The 20,830-nt window shown below is 44.1% G+C and overlaps 1 protein-coding gene across 1 annotated transcript; it reads left to right on the forward strand.

Moving 5' to 3' along the window:
* Positions 1-1,230: 1,230 nt before the first annotated feature.
* On the forward strand, positions 1,231-20,382 carry DDX25 (DEAD-box helicase 25). The gene is made up of 12 exons (XM_035009245.1): positions 1,231-1,293; positions 1,915-1,981; positions 2,233-2,277; positions 2,769-2,904; positions 4,421-4,513; positions 4,598-4,700; positions 6,162-6,276; positions 7,243-7,420; positions 14,904-15,141; positions 16,223-16,385; positions 18,450-18,638; positions 19,920-20,382. Exons 1-12 carry the CDS (start codon positions 1,231-1,233, stop codon positions 19,979-19,981), a joined length of 1,452 nt encoding a protein of 483 aa, XP_034865136.1. The 3' UTR covers positions 19,982-20,382.
* Positions 20,383-20,830: the final 448 nt, after the last annotated feature.

Below are 20,830 nucleotides of genomic sequence, written 5' to 3' on the forward strand. Positions count from 1 at the left end.
TTCTCCACCTCCGACAAAGCAGGATCTGGGGCCTATAATAATACAAGAATAAAGGATAAATTCTAGTGCGATAAAATAACGGAAAAGCAGTTTTTCAAATGTCTGCTGTCCTTATATGAAATTAACATTAAAGAACCTGGACCGATTTTATACCTACTTAAGTTACTAGAAAGTTATCATTGCGAGACAAATACATTTGCTGTTAGAATCCACATGTGAAGTTTGAAAAGGAATTTGATAACCTCAAAACAAACGATTGAGGTGCCTGAGAATGACCGAACAGAGCTGGGGAGTCTTGCTTCAGCACCACGGAGAGATCATAACTAGGTTTTCGGTTTGTGGGTTTTTGCATAGATGCTGATCTAAATCTCAAGATTCCAGTTAGAAAACTGAAAGAAATCTAGTTCTTCTGTCCAAATTTAGCAGTCAGTAGTACAAGGAATCTATGTCAGATTATGCAGATACGGGTAGGAGGTAGAGGTTGTACCGCAAGGAAAACCGTTATCTCAGGATTGCATTAGCAAAGGGCATGTACCAGCATTAAAATTAAAACAAGCCGGTACGTGGAAACATCACAGGTATTAGAACAGGGGCAACAGTTAGAACCTGAACAACTTTACTTCCTCTTCGCATCTTTCTTCTCATTTGAATTACTTTGTCAGGTGAAACTCACCCATTTTGACCCTCTACTTTCCTATGAAATGCTCTGGTCTTTCTGACATCTAGTAATGTAGAAGCGGATATTTTGGGGAAACATGGGCAGGAGTGCTTGAAGCGACCGGGCGGGGGCGGGGAGCGGGGAGGGTCCAGCCTCACCGCCCGGAGAATTGCGTAGTAAGTGGTGAGTAAGGGAGGTAGGACTCTCGAATCAGTGCGAAAATTGCCGCGGCTTAGAATCTCAAGCTGTTGCGGGTTTAGCAGAGGTCAGGAGTAGGCGAGTGTTCACGACACTGGCGCCCCGTCGCGGGTTTCTAACACCTGGCGCCGACGCGCGGCTGGTCGAGTGCAAACCTGCCTCTGAACTCAGTTCTCCTTCCCCTGCAGCCCCCACCTCCTCTCCTGGCTCCGCCCACTTCTCTGGAGCTCCCGCGCCTGCGCGCCGCGCCGCGGGTGGTCGCGGGCGCGTCAGCCTGCCCCCAGAGCAAGCCCATTGGCCGCTGGCTGGAGCCGGGCGCTGCCTCGTGCTGGGGGAGGGCGCACGTGCTGGGGGCGGGAGCTGTGATAGCGGCTATGGCGTCGTTACTTTGGGGAGGCGACGCCGGGGCGGCGGAGAGCGAGCGGCTGAGCAGCCATGTAACCGCCGCTGAGCTGGGGAGGGCAAGTGGGCGGGGGCCAGAACTGTACTCTGAGAGGGAGATCTGCCGGGGAGGGCGGGGGGAGAGAGCCCGCTAGCGTGTGGAGTGGGGTGTCAAATGGTGGAGGGAGATGTGGCAAGGATGTGGGGAGGGCCGGGGGCAGGAGACCCCGAGAGAGACACGAGACCTTTGGTTTGAAAGGGCAAAATGAAGACCCCTAGAAGTCCCGGGAGAGAAAGCAGCTGATAGTCCCAACTAGACCTTGGAGTTTTCTGCTCTCCCAATTTGACCATTGAGCCTCGGCTAGCTTCCATCTTACCGACCACCGCGCTTTGCTACCCACCATCCTTTCCTGGTGCTCTGACCCCCAAGGACTGCCACATTTAGATTAGAGGACTGTAAAGAGGAACTTAAGGTACAGGGGCAGCAGAAAGTCTCCTTCGAGTTTAGCATAATTCATAGAGGTGACCTATTCCTGAAAAGAATCCAGTGTCAGAATTAATACCTGACACCGCAGAGGAAACAGTATTTGGGCGGGTCCCTCCCTGCTAGGGGGGTGCACTAGGGCTGCTTGGTGGCTTGCTTCCTAATATTGGTTGAAATTTGTGTTTTTCAATAGTTTTCAAACCTCATGCATCCCCGGAAGAACCTTTGGGGTATTAAGAGTACTACAGTCCCAAACATAGGTGAGTGCTATTAGATAAAGCAGATTGGCCCCAATTAATGAAAAAGCATTGCTTTCCTCAGGTCCCTGGCAACTGAAATGCCTCCGGCTCCCATTAACTGTCAAGGTCCTCCACTGCCTTCCCAGTCTTTTAACCCACTCCTTCATTAGATGACCCTTGCTGTCAATGCATACTGTGGAGACGGTCAGATACTGGGATCATACACTTTACATTTCTGTTTGGTATTTATTGTTTCTCTTCCATTCTTTTAGATGGTTCTATTAATAACACAGAAGAAGATGATGAAGAAGATGTAGGTAGGAGATAAATTTATTTGCATGTAACCTAGCACTCTGTATCAGTTAATCATGATTTTTCACAATATGAGCGAATAATATAATCTCAATTGGAAAAGAACTGTCTTCTGTTCTCTTCATAAATAGTGACTATCAGAGGAAATACTAAATTAGGAGTAGGCCATATTTCTTTAGGGGAAGTTGAGATGGAATATGCAGGAATGGGTTAAGAATTTTCAGCTGGCAAGGAAAAATTAGGTCTGGTGGTGATAGATGTAGGCTTGCTTAAGGTCAGAGGTTGGTATAGCAGCAGAGCATAAGAAACTGGATTCTTGTGTAGAAAGGAATTCTCAGTGTTGTCATTCTTTCTAGAACCTCCTTTTAGAGGAAAGATGAGAGTAGGAGCAGTTGCTTGATATACAGTCTCTGAATGGGAAGGAGCAATTTATTAGATTCATTTAGGAGGCTGGATTTTCTCCTGCAATATCTCCTTTTTTATTTTTGCTTTCTAGTGGATTTGGCAGCTAATTCACTCTTAAACAAGTTAATCCGGCAGTCCTTAGTAGAATCCAGTCACCGAGTTGAAGTCTTACAAAAGGATCCCAGCTCTCCACTCTACTCAGTGAAAACATTTGAAGAGCTGCGGCTGTGAGTATTTTTACTCATTTATTGTGGGGAAATTCCAGGAAGAATGGTACAGAACAAAAAATCTAGTAATAAAAACTCTCAGAATCACCTTCATGTTCTCATATTCAATATTAAAATGAGATGTGTACATTTTGCATGCAGTTGAAATATAATTCAAAAAGGAGGACTAGGATACCTGAGTGTAGAGCAAATTGAGAACATCTTGATGGTAAAATATTTTAACCTTGCCATGCTAAGGGGGATAGCTAAGCTCAACACAGCCATGTTGCTCTTCTTCGTACCATAATATAGATAAAGGGACATTGATGGCCCAAATACCTTCTCTCACCCCCTTTAGATAAGTTATAAGCTTTTACCTTCCTAATTATATTTTGTTTCAGATGGTATTAAAATGAATAACTTTCCCAGATGGGTTTGCATTTCCTAGGGATCTATCAACTAGCATTAAGGAACTGCATTTTAACAGGAAGAGTTACTGATAGGGACTTATGTAGAGGGGAAATATCCAAAATCCCAATGCCCCAACATTTTCTAAATGGAGGAAGAAGCTTACCTATGATTAAGAGTTGGCTGCCAGTAATCTGCCAAGTAACCAAATACAAAATATACATGTCGTTGAAGGTGGAAGTGTTCCAACCTACTTCATTTTCTCTTCTTTCTATCCTCTATCGTGAGACCCCAGGAAAGATGCATTTAAAAATGCTGGCTCAGGGGTGTGTGGGTTGCTCAGTCGGTTAAGCATCCAATCCTTGATTTCAGCTCAGGTCATGATCTCAGCGTTGTGAGATCAATGAGCCCTCCGTTGGGGTCTCCGCTGGGCATGGAGCCTGCTTAAGATACTCTCTCTCTGCCTCTGCCTCCCAACCCAACCCCCACTCATGTGTTCTCTCTCTCTCTCTCTCTCAAAAAAAAAAAAATGTTGGCTCAGAAGGATGAGGTAGTATTGTGTCTTCTGCTCCTAGACAGTACTGATGTAAGAATTACCTCAATGAAGTTTTGTCTTCTCTGAAAATTACTGTTAAAGAATCAAAGATTGTCATTAATTTTAAAAAAGTAAAGAGTATAGGCATCTGGCTGGCTCAGTTGGAAGAGCATGGGACACTTGATCTGGGGGTCATGAGTTCGAGCCCCAGGTTGGGTGTAAAGATTGCTTAAAAATAAAATCTTTTAAAAAAAAGAATACAGTAAATCTCAGTTTTCTGCTTGTGTGGAAAATAAGACTCTTCTGGCATTTTTGCTTGGGTCAACCAAAAGTTCCGTGTTAGGCTATTGTTACTGTTAGGCTATTGTCCTCAGCCTAGGCTTAAAGCATAGTTTATTATTTGAGTGGTCCAACTGTGCAGGCATGATTGTGTATGTTTGGGAGTTGAGGTGTAAATTGTATATTTCTAAATATATTGAAGCTCAGTTGCAGAGTGGCTTAATTTAAAAATACACCTTTTGAGTTCATATTTCTGAGGCTACCGACCAATCATAGACTTTAAGTGTGTGCTTTTTTTTTTTTTTTCCTTGATAGGAAGGAAGAGTTATTAAAAGGGATCTATGCAATGGGATTTAACAGACCATCCAAAATCCAAGAGATGGCTCTCCCTATGATGCTGGCCCACCCGTGAGTTTCCAGGGCAGTGCTGTTCCAACTTGGTTGTTAGTCTCCTGTATGCAGTTTATGCCCAGGTGTCTCTCTTTTCTACAGACCCCAGAACCTCATAGCCCAGAGCCAGTCTGGAACAGGAAAAACAGCTGCTTTTGTCTTGGCAATGCTAAGCAGAGTTAATACCTTGGAATTGTTCCCACAGGTAAGAAAAGGTTGAGGGAGGAAGGGGAATGCTTGCAATGCCAGTGATATTTTATTAATGGGCAATATTACTGCCATGATATGATAGCATTTCAAATAGACATTCTTTCATAAAATCCCAGAGCAGTGGGCAGCAGGATGGAACAGTAACAGGAGCACAGGCTTTCTAGTTTGGTTCCAATCCCAGCCTCTCTACTTACCAGTAGAATGTCTTAGGTGAGTTAGTAGAGCATTCCAGGTCTGTTTCCCTGTCTCTAAGGATAACATCTATAAAGGCGGGGATCATTCCTGAGTCTGAGCACAGTGCCTGGCTTGTTGAATGAATGAATGCCTCATAGGATTGTCCTGTTGATTAAATAATGTCCCTCTTTCACACCGTGCTTGCTCTGAAGTAAGCATTCACTAGTGGTGGCCGGATAGCTGTCAGACCGAAGCATCACCCCGTCTGCCTCCTCCTTTAGCAGAGGGGAGACTGAGGCTTGGAGAGGCACGTGTCTCACATGAGGTCACAGATGTCCGAGAGTGACTGAGCCAGGGACAGGAAGCGCACTTGCCCTTCTCTTGGTCTAGCTTCCACTTTTGGAAAGTGTCTGGTGTTCTTTCCCTGTTATTTCCAAGCTGTGCTCATCAACTCAAGCTGACTACCTGAGTATTGAGCGCACCCCATGCAAAAGGTTCTTTCGGGAAGCTTACAGTTTGATCAGCAAGATAAGCTGTGGATGTGGGTGACTGATGCCTGGCGTATGAAATTTTGTGCTTTTTTAGACAGGTTCACTGAAATACATATTCAGGGTTTGGTATTATGAACAAAAATTCTTCAGGAAAAGCTGTGCTTAAACCCATGTTGAGAAATGTGTGTGGAAACAGTTGTTAGTGCTTTATGTTTTCCTCTCCTCTGTATCACAGATCCTTAATTGAAGCCCATAAATGCATTAAGTATCACCAGTTTTCTTCCATCAACATTTTCCTTCCTCAGCAGCCACCAGATATAGGGGGATGGAGGTAACAAAGGAAAGAATTTTAGGGAATATTCTGCCAGAGGTGTATACAGTGGATTGGATCAAGCAGGGAGTGTTCTGGAAACCGGCAGACTTTTAACAGCAGGCAAGAAGTGATGGGGGTGACACTCAAGCAGTGATTCGCCTTGCATTTCCTTTCTTCTTGACTCCCAGCCTCCCTACACCCCACTCTCTCCCACAAAGAAAGCAGGATCTGTGGTTCTTCATAACTCTTTAGAGAGGAACCTATTAAAGGTATTTCTCTGTCCTTCAACCCCTTCTCCCTTCCCATACTCGACATTCACCTCAGATCTATCAGCTGCTGAATTGTGTTCAACTGAAAATACTTTATTCAACCAAAACCTTCCAGTTTGACCTGTGTCTCCCTGTACGCATTTTAATTGTACTTCAGATTTGCATGATGGCTTGTGTGAGCCTTGCGACTTGCCCCTTCTCTCTCGCAGTGCCTCTGCCTAGCTCCTACTTATGAACTGGCTTTGCAAACTGGTCGTGTGGTCGAACAGATGGGAAAATTCTGTGTGGATGTTCAAGTGATGTACGCCATTCGAGGGAATCACAGTATGTACCAGTAAGCCAGGCCTGGCGGAATTTTTAAATCCCGACTCCACCACCAGCAAGCGTGTTCTCTACCTTCTCAGCTTCCTCGTCTCTAAATTGGGAGCTCTCACAGCACCTGTGCCAAAGAGCTGTGACTAGAATTAAATGAACGGATGCACATGCAGCACCGTGTGCACGCTTGGCACGTGATAAAGACGCTGTACATGTTAGCTGTGTCATTTCCGCATCCTGCAAAGATGACGGTTTTGGCTTTTCTTGAGGCTCAGTTGTTTCGTGCTTGTATTGTGTTACGTTTTCATTGAAGTGTTATGTGAGCATAGCAGGAAGAGAAAGTCTTTAAAACAGAGAAAGTCAGAAGGCAAAGGTCTCGTCCTCCAAAAACCTGTTTCCAAGGATAGTAGTTTTGTTCACAGACTTCGGTGGTTTGCTTTCTTTTTTCAGTTCATACACATGTGGATGTACATGTATGTATTTGTTTTTGTGGAGTGTTTATGAAAATGGGAGCATTTTTTTCATAGTGTCTAAAAATGTACATGTTTTGGACATCGTTCCATGTCCATTCATATAGTCCCACCTCATTGTTTTGACTAGCTTCATAGTATTCCATAATTTATTTAATGTAACCCGTTGATAGACATTGTGCTTTTTTTCCATTTGGGGACGGTTGGTAGGTTTCTTACCACTGTGCCGGTGTTTCTGTGAGGCGGTGGGATTGCTGGAGGGTGCTTTTTAACTGACCGTGGGGCAGAATCCAATAGGCAGGACTATTACTACCCTAAACCTAGAAACGGGGGGTTTATCCTAAAGCTCTGCAAAATCCAAATCCGCGCTGACCCTCAGGGTTCACACTTGGAAAATCGTCACGAAATATACTTGTGCTTCACAGCCCAATGTTGCGTGGCCCAGAATTGTGGACTGTGAGGGTCCTTTGCATCTGAAGGAGTCAATCAACCCTTTTCTCTCTAGTTCCCAGAGGCACCGACGTCACCAAACAGATTATAATTGGCACTCCTGGGACTGTCCTAGATTGGTGTTTCAAGCGAAAATTAATTGACTTGACTAAGATTCGTGTGTTTGTCCTGGATGAAGCAGACGTGATGATTGACACACAAGGATTCTCAGATCAAAGCATTCGTATTCAGAGGTAAGTTTCACATTCATCCTTTCTCTTCCTGGATCTTCGGTCTGGAGGGGGAGTTTGATTTGTCTGCTGCTGCCAGTTGTCTTCACTGCTTGATTCCCCGCTTCCTTTGCCTCTAAAACAAATCTGGGTGTTCAGTATTTTCACCAGCTCAGCGGGCCCTTAGACTACTGTCATTTTCCCACTTCTTTAGTTTGTCATCTTATCTGATTGCTTTTGTTTTCACTACAGGCCTGTACGTGGAACCCACCAAATCGTGCCACTAATTTTTCTAGTAAGAGCAAAAGTCTAAAGAGAATTTATTAAAGCCTGCAAAGGCTACTGTGAGGCTAACTGCTAGAGAGTAGAGAACACAGTAACCTGGAATCAGGAGCCCCGTGGTCTAGTCCTGACTTTGCCTCTCGTTTGTCAAGTAAATCCTCTTGTTTTCCTAGGCCTCTCTCTCAGGATCACCCAAGGGCCTTAAAATTACAGATTGCCGGACCTAACCTGAGCCTCACTGGTTTAGAATTCTGGGAGTGGGTCTAGGAATCTGTATCACTTACTAAATTCAAATAGTACTAAGGGCAGGGGGGAGGGGGGCGCCTGGGTGGCTCAGTCGGTTAAGCATCTGACTCTTGGTTTCGGCTCTATCTCCCTCTGTCCCTCCCACTCATGCCCACCCCCCAAATAAATAAATAAGTCTTAAAAAAAACCCAAAAAACAAACAGTACTGGAAGACCTGTAATGAAAAACAGTACAGTGCTCCTTCTAGAGGATATCTCTCTGTTCTGGTATTAACCCTCATAGTTTAAATAGTATGCTCAAAAGGCTATTTCTTAATGTGTCACTGTCTGCTGACTGCTAGTATAGGAAGTGGGAATCCAGCTCTTTTGTCCCACCACCCTCTCCCCACCTTCCTGTCCCCTCTGCCACCTCGCTGTGGTTACAGCGTAAGAGTTGGCTACATTAATAGTGTTGTTATCATTAGGACATTATACTGTTCATTGTCACACGGTGTATTACTATGATTATGTTTTTTCTTGTACAACTGTTTCCCCTAAATTAATAATTGCCTGTTTTCCTTCGTTTGGTTAGTATCACTGGGTAGGGATCCTTAATTTTTCTCTGCCCATTTCATCATATGTGTCGTATGTCAGTGATATCTCCAAATAGGCAAATATATTTACAAAGTCTGTCAATGTCTTTTTTTCCTGAAACTCTCACAACCTCTGTCCAGTTTCAGTCCACACTGAACTGTTGTGCAGCTGTCACTATGGGTCTCCCTGGCCCTCATTTACAGTTTGGAATCTCCTGTTTTCTGGGTGTTTTTCTTGGTTTACTGTCAGTTTACTCAGTATCCAGGAGTATATTCTCTAGTGGCTTCCTTAAAATAATGTTGGGAAGTTCACTTTCTATCTCCCACATGTCTGAAAATGTCTTCATTGTGCCTGTAAATCTGATCTTTTGTTTGCTTGGACGTGAAATCCAAGTTAAAGAATTCTTCCAGTAAATTCAGGGTCAATGTTGAAAACAAAAATTTTTTAAAAATGCTATAGTTAATACTCTAGTTCCAGTGTTGTTGCTGACAAGTTTAATGTCATCCTGATCCCCAAACTTTTGTAGGTGATCTGTTTTTTTCTCTCTAGAAGCTTTTGGAATCTTCCTCCTTCACGGTATTCTGAAATTTCTCAATTATATGCATTGGCTTGGGTCCTTTTTTTTTTCTCATCCCTTGTTCTAGACATATAGTGCACTCACCCTGTTCATTTGTAAAACTTGTGCCTGCCAGATCTGGGAAAATTTCTTAAGGTCATTTCTTTACCTACAGTGACCAACTTTTTAGAAAGCAGGACACAGTCATGGCAGACAAAAAAATATATCTATATAATAATACAGAAAAAATAGTCATACACGTGTGTTATTAACATAAAAATATGGGAAATATATGTTTCTTTTAAATTATATATCACCCTATTTTTTCTGTTACATAAATGCGACTATTTAAGCAAAACAACAGAACTAATTAACAGTGGCAATTAGTCATAATTATTAGTACAACTAATTAAATGAATAATATGTATGAGAAACATATAATGGTATTTTATAATGTCATCTTTGACAGCAATTTATTTTAATCTTTTTAAATTCATTATTGGATGCTTAAATTTTATACTCTGTGCTGTTGTATATTCTTAAGATACTCAAATATAAGACTTCTTACAAGGAGAATGTCAATACAGTAGGACTAATTAAACAGCTATTACCTGTGTTTAAAGACCCAACCCCCAGTGACCTATTTTTGTCTCATAGTGAGGTAGGCTGTCTCTACTCTTTCCCTTTCCTCTTCCAGTAATAATTCTTTGAACTACCTACAGCCTTCTTTTTTTGTATGTGGCAGGAAAACTGAATACAGTCCAATGTAAAATTCATTTTGACTTGGTAGCTCTGCTCTTAGCAAGCTCACGCTGACTCCTGCTATTAGTCCAGTGTGATGTCCTCTTCGCAAAAGTGTTCAAGCATGGATTATTTAAGAGTTTACATACTAGCAACACTAGGGTTTTAAACACGCAAGAATTCATGTCTAGCTTTCTAGAAATGTCCACATCAACTCTGCAGGCTTGTTTGGTAGATCAGCTGTTTGTCGCTCTGATCCCTCTTGCTGAAAATCCACCATTTAGGTTATCCACATCTAAAATGTCCATCATTGGGTTGCCTGGGTGGCTCAGTCGTTAAGCGTCTGTCTTCGGCTCAGGTCATGGTTCCAGGGTCCTGGGATCAAGCCCTGCATCAGGCTCCCTGCTCTGTGGGAAGCCTGCTTCTCCCTCTCCCATCCCCCCTGCTTGCGTTCCCTCTCTCGCTGTGTCTTTCTCTGTCAATAAATAAAATCTTTTTTTTTTTTTTAAGATTTTATTTATTTATTTGAGAGAGAGAATGAGAGAGAGCACATGAGAGGGGTTAGGGTCAGAGGGAGAAGCAGACTCCCTGCTGAGCAGGGAGCCCGATGCGGGACTCGATCCTGGGACTCCAGGATCATGACCTGAGCCGAAGGCAGTCGCTTAACCAACTGAACCACCCAGGCGCCCTAAAATCTTTAAAAAAAATAAAATGTCCGTCATTTTCAAATACTCTGAAGTACATTAGCTACCATTGTGGTTCTCAGGGAAAATAGTGGTAAAACAGGTAGGCAATTTAGGCTTTGGAAGTCAAAGATGGATTGAAGTTCTAGTTTTTAGCAAAGGAACGAGAAAGTCTTGTTCAACTGGGCTGTTCTTTCTTTCTTTTCTTTTCTTTTCTTTTCTTTTCTTTTCTTTTCTTTTCTTTTCTTTTCTTTTCTTTCTTTTCTTTTCTTTCTTTCTTTCCTTTCTTTTATTTATTTGACACAGAGGGACACAGCGAGAGAGGGAACACAAGCAGGGAAAGTAGGAGAGAGAGAAGCACGCTTCCCGCTGAGCAGGGAGCCCGATGCGGGGCTCAATCCTAGGACCCTGGGGTCACAACCTGAGCCGAAGGCAGACGCTTAACGACTGAGCCACCCAGGCGCCCCTGGGCTGCCCTTTTCTGGTGACATTTTTGAGTTCTGCAGCCGCCTTATTTCCTAAAAAATGAGTAATTTTTTAGGTAACACCAGATAGCTCAGCTTATCATTTCTGTTTTACTATCATCCTTTCCTCCATTCCCATCTTCAGCGTGTTTTCAGATTAGAGAAGGACTTTCTTTTTTTCTCACACTTTGAAGATAGGATTTTATGACTGGCCAACATTTTAACTCTTTTACATGGCCTCAACAGTGAATGTATCTTATAGGCAGACGTTCAAGGTGACGCTCTTCTTCCATTTCCGTATAGGTAAAAAATCTTACTAAGTGCCTCAGCAAGTTTTGAGGAAGCTAAAAAGTAAGCAAAAACTTTGATAACAAAAGCTCAGTGTCACAGTTAAGCAAATGATTTGCCTTTTAGAAATGCTATTCTCGAAGTATGTGGGGGTATTTAGCTGGCAAGATCTTTTCCTTTTCTTTGATAAGTTTGTAGGCTGAGTGGAAGCTGCCAGAATTTACATTTGCACTGTCTGCGGCACGTGCAGACAGTTGATGAGAAGCTAGTTTGTATTTGGATGTGATGTCAGCAATCTTCTGTTTTAGAGTTTCTGTGTCTTATTAAAACTTCAAGGAAGCCAAGAAGATATTTTGAACTCCATTTTTCAGATCCTGAGAGATAGGGGGAATATATTTTTTGTTGCTGTGATTTGACATATCACCTGGTATAGTGTACAAAGCATGATCATTAGTAAGATCTTACAGAATTAGCGCTCCACGGAAAGTGGTAAGACCATCTCTGGTCACAATGTCTCCATTTGTTCGCCCGCAGGACGTTTTACTTGCAAGTGCCGAAGCAGGCACTGTAACTCTACTCAGCTTCCTCGAGATTTCAAGGGAGGAATGCAATAATGCATGTCTGTCTGTGCAGAATGGCTAAACGAGGTCAGCATCCAGTTTCCAGCTGAGCACTGTGTGCTTTCAAAAGGCAAAACAGCTTTGAATTTAGAAATGTTGCCTGTCTCATCCTGAACTTGGGAGGTTCGGTCTCCGTATATGCTTTCCACGTCTCCTTCCCCACCATGCCTTGCCCCCAATTCTTCCTTCATGCGGTGCAGTTGCTCTATTTCTGGTGTTTACCTCTTTCACCCAGTTGAATGTGTCCTTCTCTCTGTCGTTAAAATAACACAGTCATTTGATCTTCTTTTTCTGTCTTGTCTGGGTTGTCCTGCCTTTCTCTCTTTCTGTTCTGTAACTTCCTTTTCTTGTTATGGATGCAATATGCTGCTGTTGTCTCTCTGAGAATATTAATTACAGTATTTAAGATTTTTTTCTGCTCTCAACGTTGGTTCTGAATTATCTAAGTTTCTTCTTTTTGTTTCTTTGCTACGTCTGTCTCTTGTGGTGGACCTTCCCCCCTCGTATCTGGTGATACCTGGCTAGCCTTTCGTAATCTAGGGTTAGGAACCAAGAAGCTTATTGATAGCTCTGAGTGCATGGCTGGGACTTGTGCCTTGGGCAGCTCCCCTCTAGGATGATCGTTACTTGCAGGTCATTAGAACTATGGAATATCTTTCCTCTCCTCCCTAGGAGGCATACACTTGGTTGCTGGCCTCCTGGGAGCAGGGCCAGGGAATGGGCTGCATGCTCTCATATGCATATTTTCACTCACTCCCTATTTTTAGCTTTCTGCTTTACTCTCACCTTGGGCTGAGGCTGGCATCCCCAAGTCTGGGATTTCTGCACAGACTAAACCTCTGGTCTCCTACTTGTACATGCTCACCTGCCTGAAGTAAGGTGGGATACAGCTGTTCCTTATACACATTTTCAGCCAGCCTTCCTGTTTAAAATAATTTTGGCCAGGGGCACGTGGGTGGCTCAATCAGTTAAGCGTCTGCCTTCAGCTCAGGTCCGGGGATCGAGCCCCGCATCAGGCTCCTTGCTCAGTGGGAGCCTGCTTCTCCCTCTGCCTGCCGCTCCCCCTGCCCTCTCTGTCAATTAAATAAGTAAAATCTTTAAAAAAATAATAATTTTGGCCAAAGATCAAGTGAGACTCCCTTCTTGCTATCCCTTACCAATAAGTTGGTATATTTATGTATAACCAAGAATGAAAGAGTCAGAATTCTGAGAAAGATCCAGTAGTCAAAAACGGCTTTCTCTTCAAGAGAATATTAAGTAATAATTAGGGCATTTATGTTGGTTGTTCATCCCTTCGTTGTTGATTTTCTTCTTTTGCTTAAAAAAGATTATAGTATTGTCCCATAGAAATATAATGCAAGCCACATGTGTAATTTTAAATTTTCTAATAGCCACATTTAAAAAAAGGTGAAATTCATATTATATTTTATTTAACCCAACATATCAAAAAAGAGCATTTTAACAAGTAATCAATTTAATCAATATAAAAATTATTAATGAAATAGTTTACATTCTTTTTCTCATACTAAGTCTTCGAAATCCAGACTGTTCTGTAGACTAGTCCATGTTTCCTTTCCTTGTGTAATCTGTGTACATTGTCTTTTTGGAATGAAATGGCCAAGTCTTGGGATGCCAGTCCTGGCGCCATCTTTTTCCAGATGGAGGACCGTGATACAGTAGACAGCCAAGAAGTGCCCCCCTTCCTCCTGGCCCCCAGCCCCCACCGCAGCAAGCTAATGCAGAATTTTCCTCATATCTTCTCACACACCACGCCTGCTTTCTCTGGCCCCTGGTGCTCGTAGCTCCGAGCGCTCTCACAGGTTCTGAGGGAGGCACTGCCCTTGCAGCCCAGCCACCGTCTGCATCACCATTTCCATCTGTACCACTCACATGAGGGCGTCATCCGCGTTCTCATTTACCATGCTTTCCCATCCTCCAGAAATACATTGAGATACCTCATCTGCCAGTTTCCCCTCTTCTGTTCTCTGTGTTGTTGTGGGTTCATATCTTTCTATCTCTTTATAATCGTACTCATGGTGCGTGGGAGGCTGGGGAGGTATGCGTGTAGACAGTCTACCGTAGTTGCCCAGAAGTCTGTCCAATCATTACTTAGAACAGCTCCCCAGATGACCCACGCCCCAGGCTTGACGTCGTGCCTGGGAGTCACTGGACCCCCTGATCTCCACCACCCTCTTTTAGCACTAATGCCATATCTTCTAGGTGCTGTCTTCTCAAAAGCGGTGATTTCTCTCTGTTGAAATCAGATTAAATTCAGATTTATTGATGTATAAAGTATGTTCAGAGAAATACATGAATCACAAGTGTGGAGCTGAGTGAAAATTCAAAGAGGCTGTGTTCAGACGATGGCCCAGACGGAGAACTAGAACTTTACCAGCACTCCAGAGGTCCCCTACGGCTCCTTTCCTGTCACCAGCCTCCGCCCACCCCCATCCCCGCCCGCTCCTCCCCAGGATTAACCTCTGTTCTGACTGCTGGCTTCATAGATTCATTTTGCCCATTTTTAAACTTTATGCGAATCAGCCCTGTGTTTGTTACGGGGTTCAGCTCACGTTTTGCATGCAGTAGCATTTCCCCTTTGTTCCCCTTTTGTTTCTATCCAGGTCCTTCCCATCCCAAAGAAAGTTAGTGTGGCTGTTGTTCTTTTCCTCCCAAGAAGTGTAACACCTGCCATCGAATGACTAGCCTGTTTCTTTCCTCCCATTTCACTGTGTGTGAGATGGATACCATGAAGAGTATCTAGACCAATACTCGGGGCTCCTGATCCTGCCTCGCTTAAGCAGAAAATCGGCATGAAACGCCCCAGGCCCTCCAAAATACATATCTAGACTTTGCTCTTGAGCTCCATACTCAGCTTGTGTGTGTTCCCAAATTCTTGGAGGCAAGGAGGGGCAGGACACGTGGGCCTTTGCACAGAGGTGGAAGGCGTCACCTCCCCCGCTGACCCTGGTGGCAGTGGGCGGGACGTGCTTGACTCTGCCCCGAGGAGAGCGGCAGGGACGGCAGTGGCTGACGGCGTCTTCCCTGCCCCTTACAGAGCTTTACCTTCGGAGTGCCAGATGCTACTCTTCTCAGCGACCTTCGAGGAGTCTGTGTGGCAGTTTGCAGAGCGAATCATTCCAGACCCTAACGTTATCAAGTTACGAAAGGAGGAGCTGACCCTGCACAACATCCGACAGTATTACGTGCTGTGTGAGAATAGGAAAGACAAGTACCAAGCCCTGTGCAACATCTATGGCGGCATCACCATTGGGCAGGCCATCATCTTCTGCCAGGTAACCGTGCCCCGGTCTGTCTTCGCCATGCCCGGACTCGCCCGCAGAGGGTCCGCCCCCCACCGTGGATGGGACGGTGGTGCCAGTGAGGGCCAGGCACCCCCTTCAGCACTTTGGGTACAGGAGGGTATTTAATCTTCAGAACAACTTGGGACAGAAATGAATCTGTGTGGAAAGATTAAGTGACGGAGTAAGACTTCCAGATAATGTTAAATAGAGGACATCCTTATTTTAGAAGGATGGCATCTGACGTTTCCCCATATAGGTTGATGTTCAGTGTGGGGTTTTTATAGTTCCCCTCCATCAGATTAAGAATATTCCTGTCTAGTTCCTAACTTACTGTGAGGAAAGTAGCCACTCAGTCACTCACTATTAATATTACCCTATTTTTATTTTCGTATTTATTTCTTGCTCTCCGACATGTTTCACGTTCACATGTTGGTTTTGTTTTCTCTCTACCACGTGAACACTGTAAACTCCATGAGCGCAGGACCTCATCTGTGTTACTTTCGTAGCCCCACTAGAATGGCGCCCTCCTGACACAGGGACAGCACTGAAAACCTTATCAAATAAAAGAAAGCTCACTTCTGCCACGGACTAGCCATGAAAATCTTGGGCAAGTGACTCCATGTTTTTAAGCTTTGGGTTTGGGTTTTTTTTTTTTTTTAATTTTTTAAATGAAATCAGGTAGCTGTTTCATCAAATTGTTGTGAGAACAATGACCATAATGCATATAAAGATCTGAACGAGACACCGGGCAGACAGGAAGCACTCTTACAGTGCCTGAGGTTGTCTTTACTATGTTACCCCATTTTGGCATCATCCTACCGCGTGCGGTAAGTGAGCATTTTATCTCTACTTCATGGCCGAGAAGCCAAAGCTCCCACAGGTTGAGAGGACATGACCCTGAGAAGCACAGGAGGTGCCCCATTCGAAGGTTCCTCTGTGGCTTGAGGGAGAGGTAAAGCAAAACTCCTGTGCAGCCCTTACCGGCTTCCTCACCGTGCATATGTGAGCACTGCAAACACAGCCGGCCTGCTTGGACTTGGGGTGCTATGCTGGGTTTTGTGTTTTCATGTAGACTCGTCGAAATGCCAAGTGGTTGACTGTGGAGATGATGCAGGATGGCCACCAAGTGTCTTTGTTAAGCGGAGAGCTGACCGTGGATCAGCGAGCCTCCATCATTCAGAGGTTTCGGGATGGGAAAGAGAAAGTTCTTATAACAACCAATGTCTGTGCTCGAGGTGTGTGTGTGTGTGTGTGTGTGTGTATGTATACATTTAAAGTCAAGTTTATTGAAGTATAATTTACATATGATAAAACTCACTGATTTTAAGTTTACAATGAGTTTTGACAAACATACAGAGTCATGTGACCATCACCATACTCGAAGTACAGAACAGTCCCCGCTTCCTCCAGAACTTTCTTGTGCTCCTTTGCAGTCTCTTCCTTTTATCATCTGACCCCTGGAAACTACTGATCAGATTTCTGTCTCCGTATTTTTGTCTCTTCCAGATGCTATATAAATTAAATCATATAGTAGTTAGCCTTTGTGTCTGACTTATTCCACTTGATATTATGCTTTTGAGTTCATCCATCTTGTGACATATATTAGTTCAATCCTTTTTATTGCCGGGTAGTATTCCGTTGAATGGATGTACCACAATTAGTTCATCCATTCACCAGTTGATGGACATTTGGATTATTCACAGTTTGGGGCTATTTTGAATAAAGCTATAATAAACATTCATGTATAGGTCTTTCAGAGACATGTTTTCATTTCTCTTGGATAAATACCTAGGAGTAGGATTTCTGGGTTATATGGTAAATGTATATTTAGCTTTATAAGAAACTGTCTTCCAAAGTGACTACCATTTTTTATTCCCACCAGCGATGTAGGAGAGTTCCAGTTGCTCTGCATCCTTGCCAGCAATTGGTATTGTCATTCTTTTTAATTTTAGTTATTCTAGTAGATGTATGTGGCATCTCATTGTGTTTTTAACTCGTGTTCCCTAATGGTGTTGATCATCTCTGAGGTGTTTTTAATTTCAAAACTATTGACTACTGAGGGAAAAAAATCTTTGGTTTTTTTTAAGAGAAGGGCCTTCCTATGGTTTTCAGCCTCCCTATGCCCTTGCCTAGACCCTATACTCGAACCTTGTTTCCTAATTCATTCTTAGTTCAGCAGATAGAAATGAGGACCTGCCGTGCATGTAGAGCTCAGCACTGTGGAAGAGCAGCCTGAAAAAGGATGAGGTCCCAGCCCCTCGGGAGCTCAGTGCCTAGACGCTTACTATCTAGACCAGTGCTACCCAATAGAACTTTCCACATTAATGGAAATATTCTACTCTGTGCTGTTCAGTTGGTAGCCACAGGCCATATATGGCTGCTGGGTACTTGAAACATGGCTACTGTGACTGAGGAAATGATTTTTAATTTGGATTAAAGTTAGATAGCCATATTGGATGGCATGATGCTAGACCTAGGCCGAAAGAGGGCACCAAGAGCTCCAAGGAGGACAAGGATTGTGACCCAGACAGCTTTCTAGTGCTGGGGGCCGGAGGTACTGGGGGATCACAGAAGTCTTCCTAGGGAACATTAGATGTGAAAGGTTTTGAAGGAAGGGTAGAGAATCCAGTTTGGTAAGAATTGACAGTTTGCTTGGGAAATGGCAAGACCGTGTGACTGTAGTGTTGGATTTGAGTCAGGAGAGGAAGAGATGAGACTTCAGGTGGTGTGGAAATCTGGAACTGTTTGTTCTTCATCCTGTGCAGTTGGGGCATTCGGGTCCTGAACACAAGTGTTCTGGATGTTGCCATGGTGACTGTGGTCAGAGAGATCAGAGGAGGAGAGAAGAGGGGGAACCCAGCTGGAAGTTGTTGTAACAATGAGGCAGGGGATAAAAAAGACCTGGGTGGGACGATGACCAGGGCATGGAGCGGAGTGGGATCCCCTGAAGGGTAGGGGACTCTAGGTAGGGGGCCTGCTGGGGCCTTAGCACAGCAGGAGGGGAGAGGAGGCCTTGTCTCTGTGGGCTTGGTGAGAGCCCCTGTCCACAACACACACACAATCTCTGTACATATTTAGACTTCTGTGGAATGAGCTTCTACTGACACTCTTAAATCTAGCATCCCAGACATACTGTACAAGCAAATTGCCTGACCAAAGTATCCACTTCCATGATGTAAAACCAAGTTTTATTTGTAAATTGTGGCTGTTACATGAGAATTCTCTTGGCAGATGTGGTTTGCGAATAGCTATGTCCTAAGAAACAGTTGCAGGACCCTACAGCATCTCTCCTCTTGTAGGGATCGATGTGAAGCAGGTCACAATTGTTGTGAACTTTGATCTCCCTGTAAACCAAGCTGAGGAGCCAGACTATGAGACCTACCTTCACCGCATAGGGCGGACAGGACGCTTTGGGAAAAAGGGCCTCGCCTTCAATATGATTGAAGTGGATAAGCTGCCCCTGCTTATGAAGATCCAGGATCACTTTAGTAAGTAGCACCTGTCACAGTGGGAACCGTGGACCCTGCTGATATTGACAGTGATGACGTGTGTCACAGACCTTATACCCAGAGGCTTAGGGTAGCTCTGGGACAGGAGCCAAGGAATGGGGGGCTTTTAATTCACAGTGCCAGAGTCCCTACAGAGCCCCTGTGGTTGATTAAGTCATCCGTATATGGTAGCTAAAGAACAATGGAAAAATCCAGTGGAATGAGTATGAGTTCAGGTTGATGTTATTGCCCATTGTGGGACCTGGGGCAGCTTTTCATGTCCTATAAAGCACCATCCTAAACAAAGTAATAAAGTCCTTTAAGATTATATTCTGTCCCCAGCTTCCTCTCTTATTTACATTTTTCCCTTCCTCTGGCCCTGCCCTAACAACTAGGATGGTCCTGAATTCTGAGATCTGCTGTCCTTCCTCCAGCCCCCCATCCAACAAGGCATGCTCCGATTACCTGCTGGAGCTCTTGGACTGGCAGCTTGCCCTCTGATGGAAACTGGAAGAGTGACCTAAACTGCGGTGTCCACCTCTCAAATTACCCCATACCCCAAAGCCCATGGATATGGCTGGGGAACAGGGGAAGAGGAACACCCAAATGACCCCAAATATATCTTCACCTTTTGGGAAATTGGTACTGTACTTTGTGGGAAGCAGTGGACTCTGTCCTGGGGAAATGCACAGAGACACACGTATGCAGTCTGGAATACAATTTTGAAAAGTCTACAGACTGTAGCACGTCCACGGCCCCTTCGGGAAAGTTGATTAAGCACCCCTGTGTTAGGAGAAGCAAGGAGGGATGGGGGAAGAAAGAACGTTACGATCCACTCTAGCTATGGTAAACGCCGTATGACCTAATCTTGGGAAGTGACCTCAGTGGAGGAGCCCCCCTCCCTGTTGCCGTCCTGTACCCCACCCCCCCATACACTCACCCCCCTCCCCACAGGCCCACTTTATTCCTCCTAGCACGACCAGGCCCCTTCCTAGTCTCCCCTCCCTTGCACTCTGGCCTTTTTCCTGCTCAAGTATCTAGACATATGTGTTCTATTGTTTGGTGCATTTGATGCTATTTTAATCAGTATTAATTGGTTACTTTGATACCATCTCTTCCTAAACTGATCTCAAGAACGTTCCTCTCTCAGGACTTTCCATGCAAGGGGTCACAGAAACACATATTTGCAGAAGTGTCACTGTCTTCAGAAATTCAGAGTGAGTGGAATGAAATTCCATTGAGGCCCTGGGCTCAGACTGATTCCATTCTCTCTCCTTCTAGACAGCAGTATTAAGCAACTCAACCCTGAAGACATGGATGAAATTGAAAAGATTGAATATTGAAGACAGAACTCTGTTGCTTGTGAATTATCCTAGTTTATGTGAGAATGTCCCAGTGGGTTTCGAAGGTAATTTTTTCCGTTGGGGCTTTTTCAAAGTGAAACTGTTAAATATGGGAAAATAAATGTTATGGTAGCCTTAGTCTTAAGACCTGAGGTCTTTCTGAAACCAGATTGGTGTGAAGCACATGATCTTTTTGAATAAAAAAGCAAGATTATTTCTTATTCTAATCTCATTTACAGGTAGACATCTTTGTGTGGGCCCTGGGATGTGGCGGGACTTCATTTCCAGGATCTGAGCACACCATGCCACCTGTGAACATGTCAGGGTCCACGAGATGGCAGTAGGACCTCACTGGTTTGGGAATGTGAGCTAGCGGGACAGAGAAGCTGTCCAGCTCCAGGCCTCCCTCAGGGGCCTGCTCCGCCATGCAGGCACAAGCACGCGCGCTCACGCACACACACACACACGTGCACACACACACACACCCCTTAGGTGGGAGTGCAGGGTGAAACCTTCAAAAAGTAAAACAAATTTGAAAGAGAACATTTTGCTTTTTTAAATGTTTCAGTTGACATACAGAATGTGAAAATATTTTCTCTGCTTGGTTTCTTAATGTCTTCAAAATAGAGCAAATTTAATCCATCATCAGCTATCTAATAGTCTCTGAAAATGTGTCTTTGTTATAGACATTTCTTCCAAACAGGCCAGGGAGGGGGGGATCCCATTCGCCTTATTAAAGAAGTCACATTTCATTCAAGGTATATCTGAGAATCCCAGACGTTTTCCTGTAAGTCCCATTGAGATGCTTTTCATTTCTCACATTTGCTGCTAACAAGTGAAAACAGTGGG

The sequence above is a fragment of the Mirounga leonina genome, unplaced genomic scaffold, assembly GCF_011800145.1.
Source record: "Mirounga leonina isolate KUSES-001 unplaced genomic scaffold, KU_Mleo_1.0 Mir_153, whole genome shotgun sequence".
NCBI classification, from domain to species: Eukaryota; Metazoa; Chordata; class Mammalia; order Carnivora; family Phocidae; genus Mirounga; species Mirounga leonina.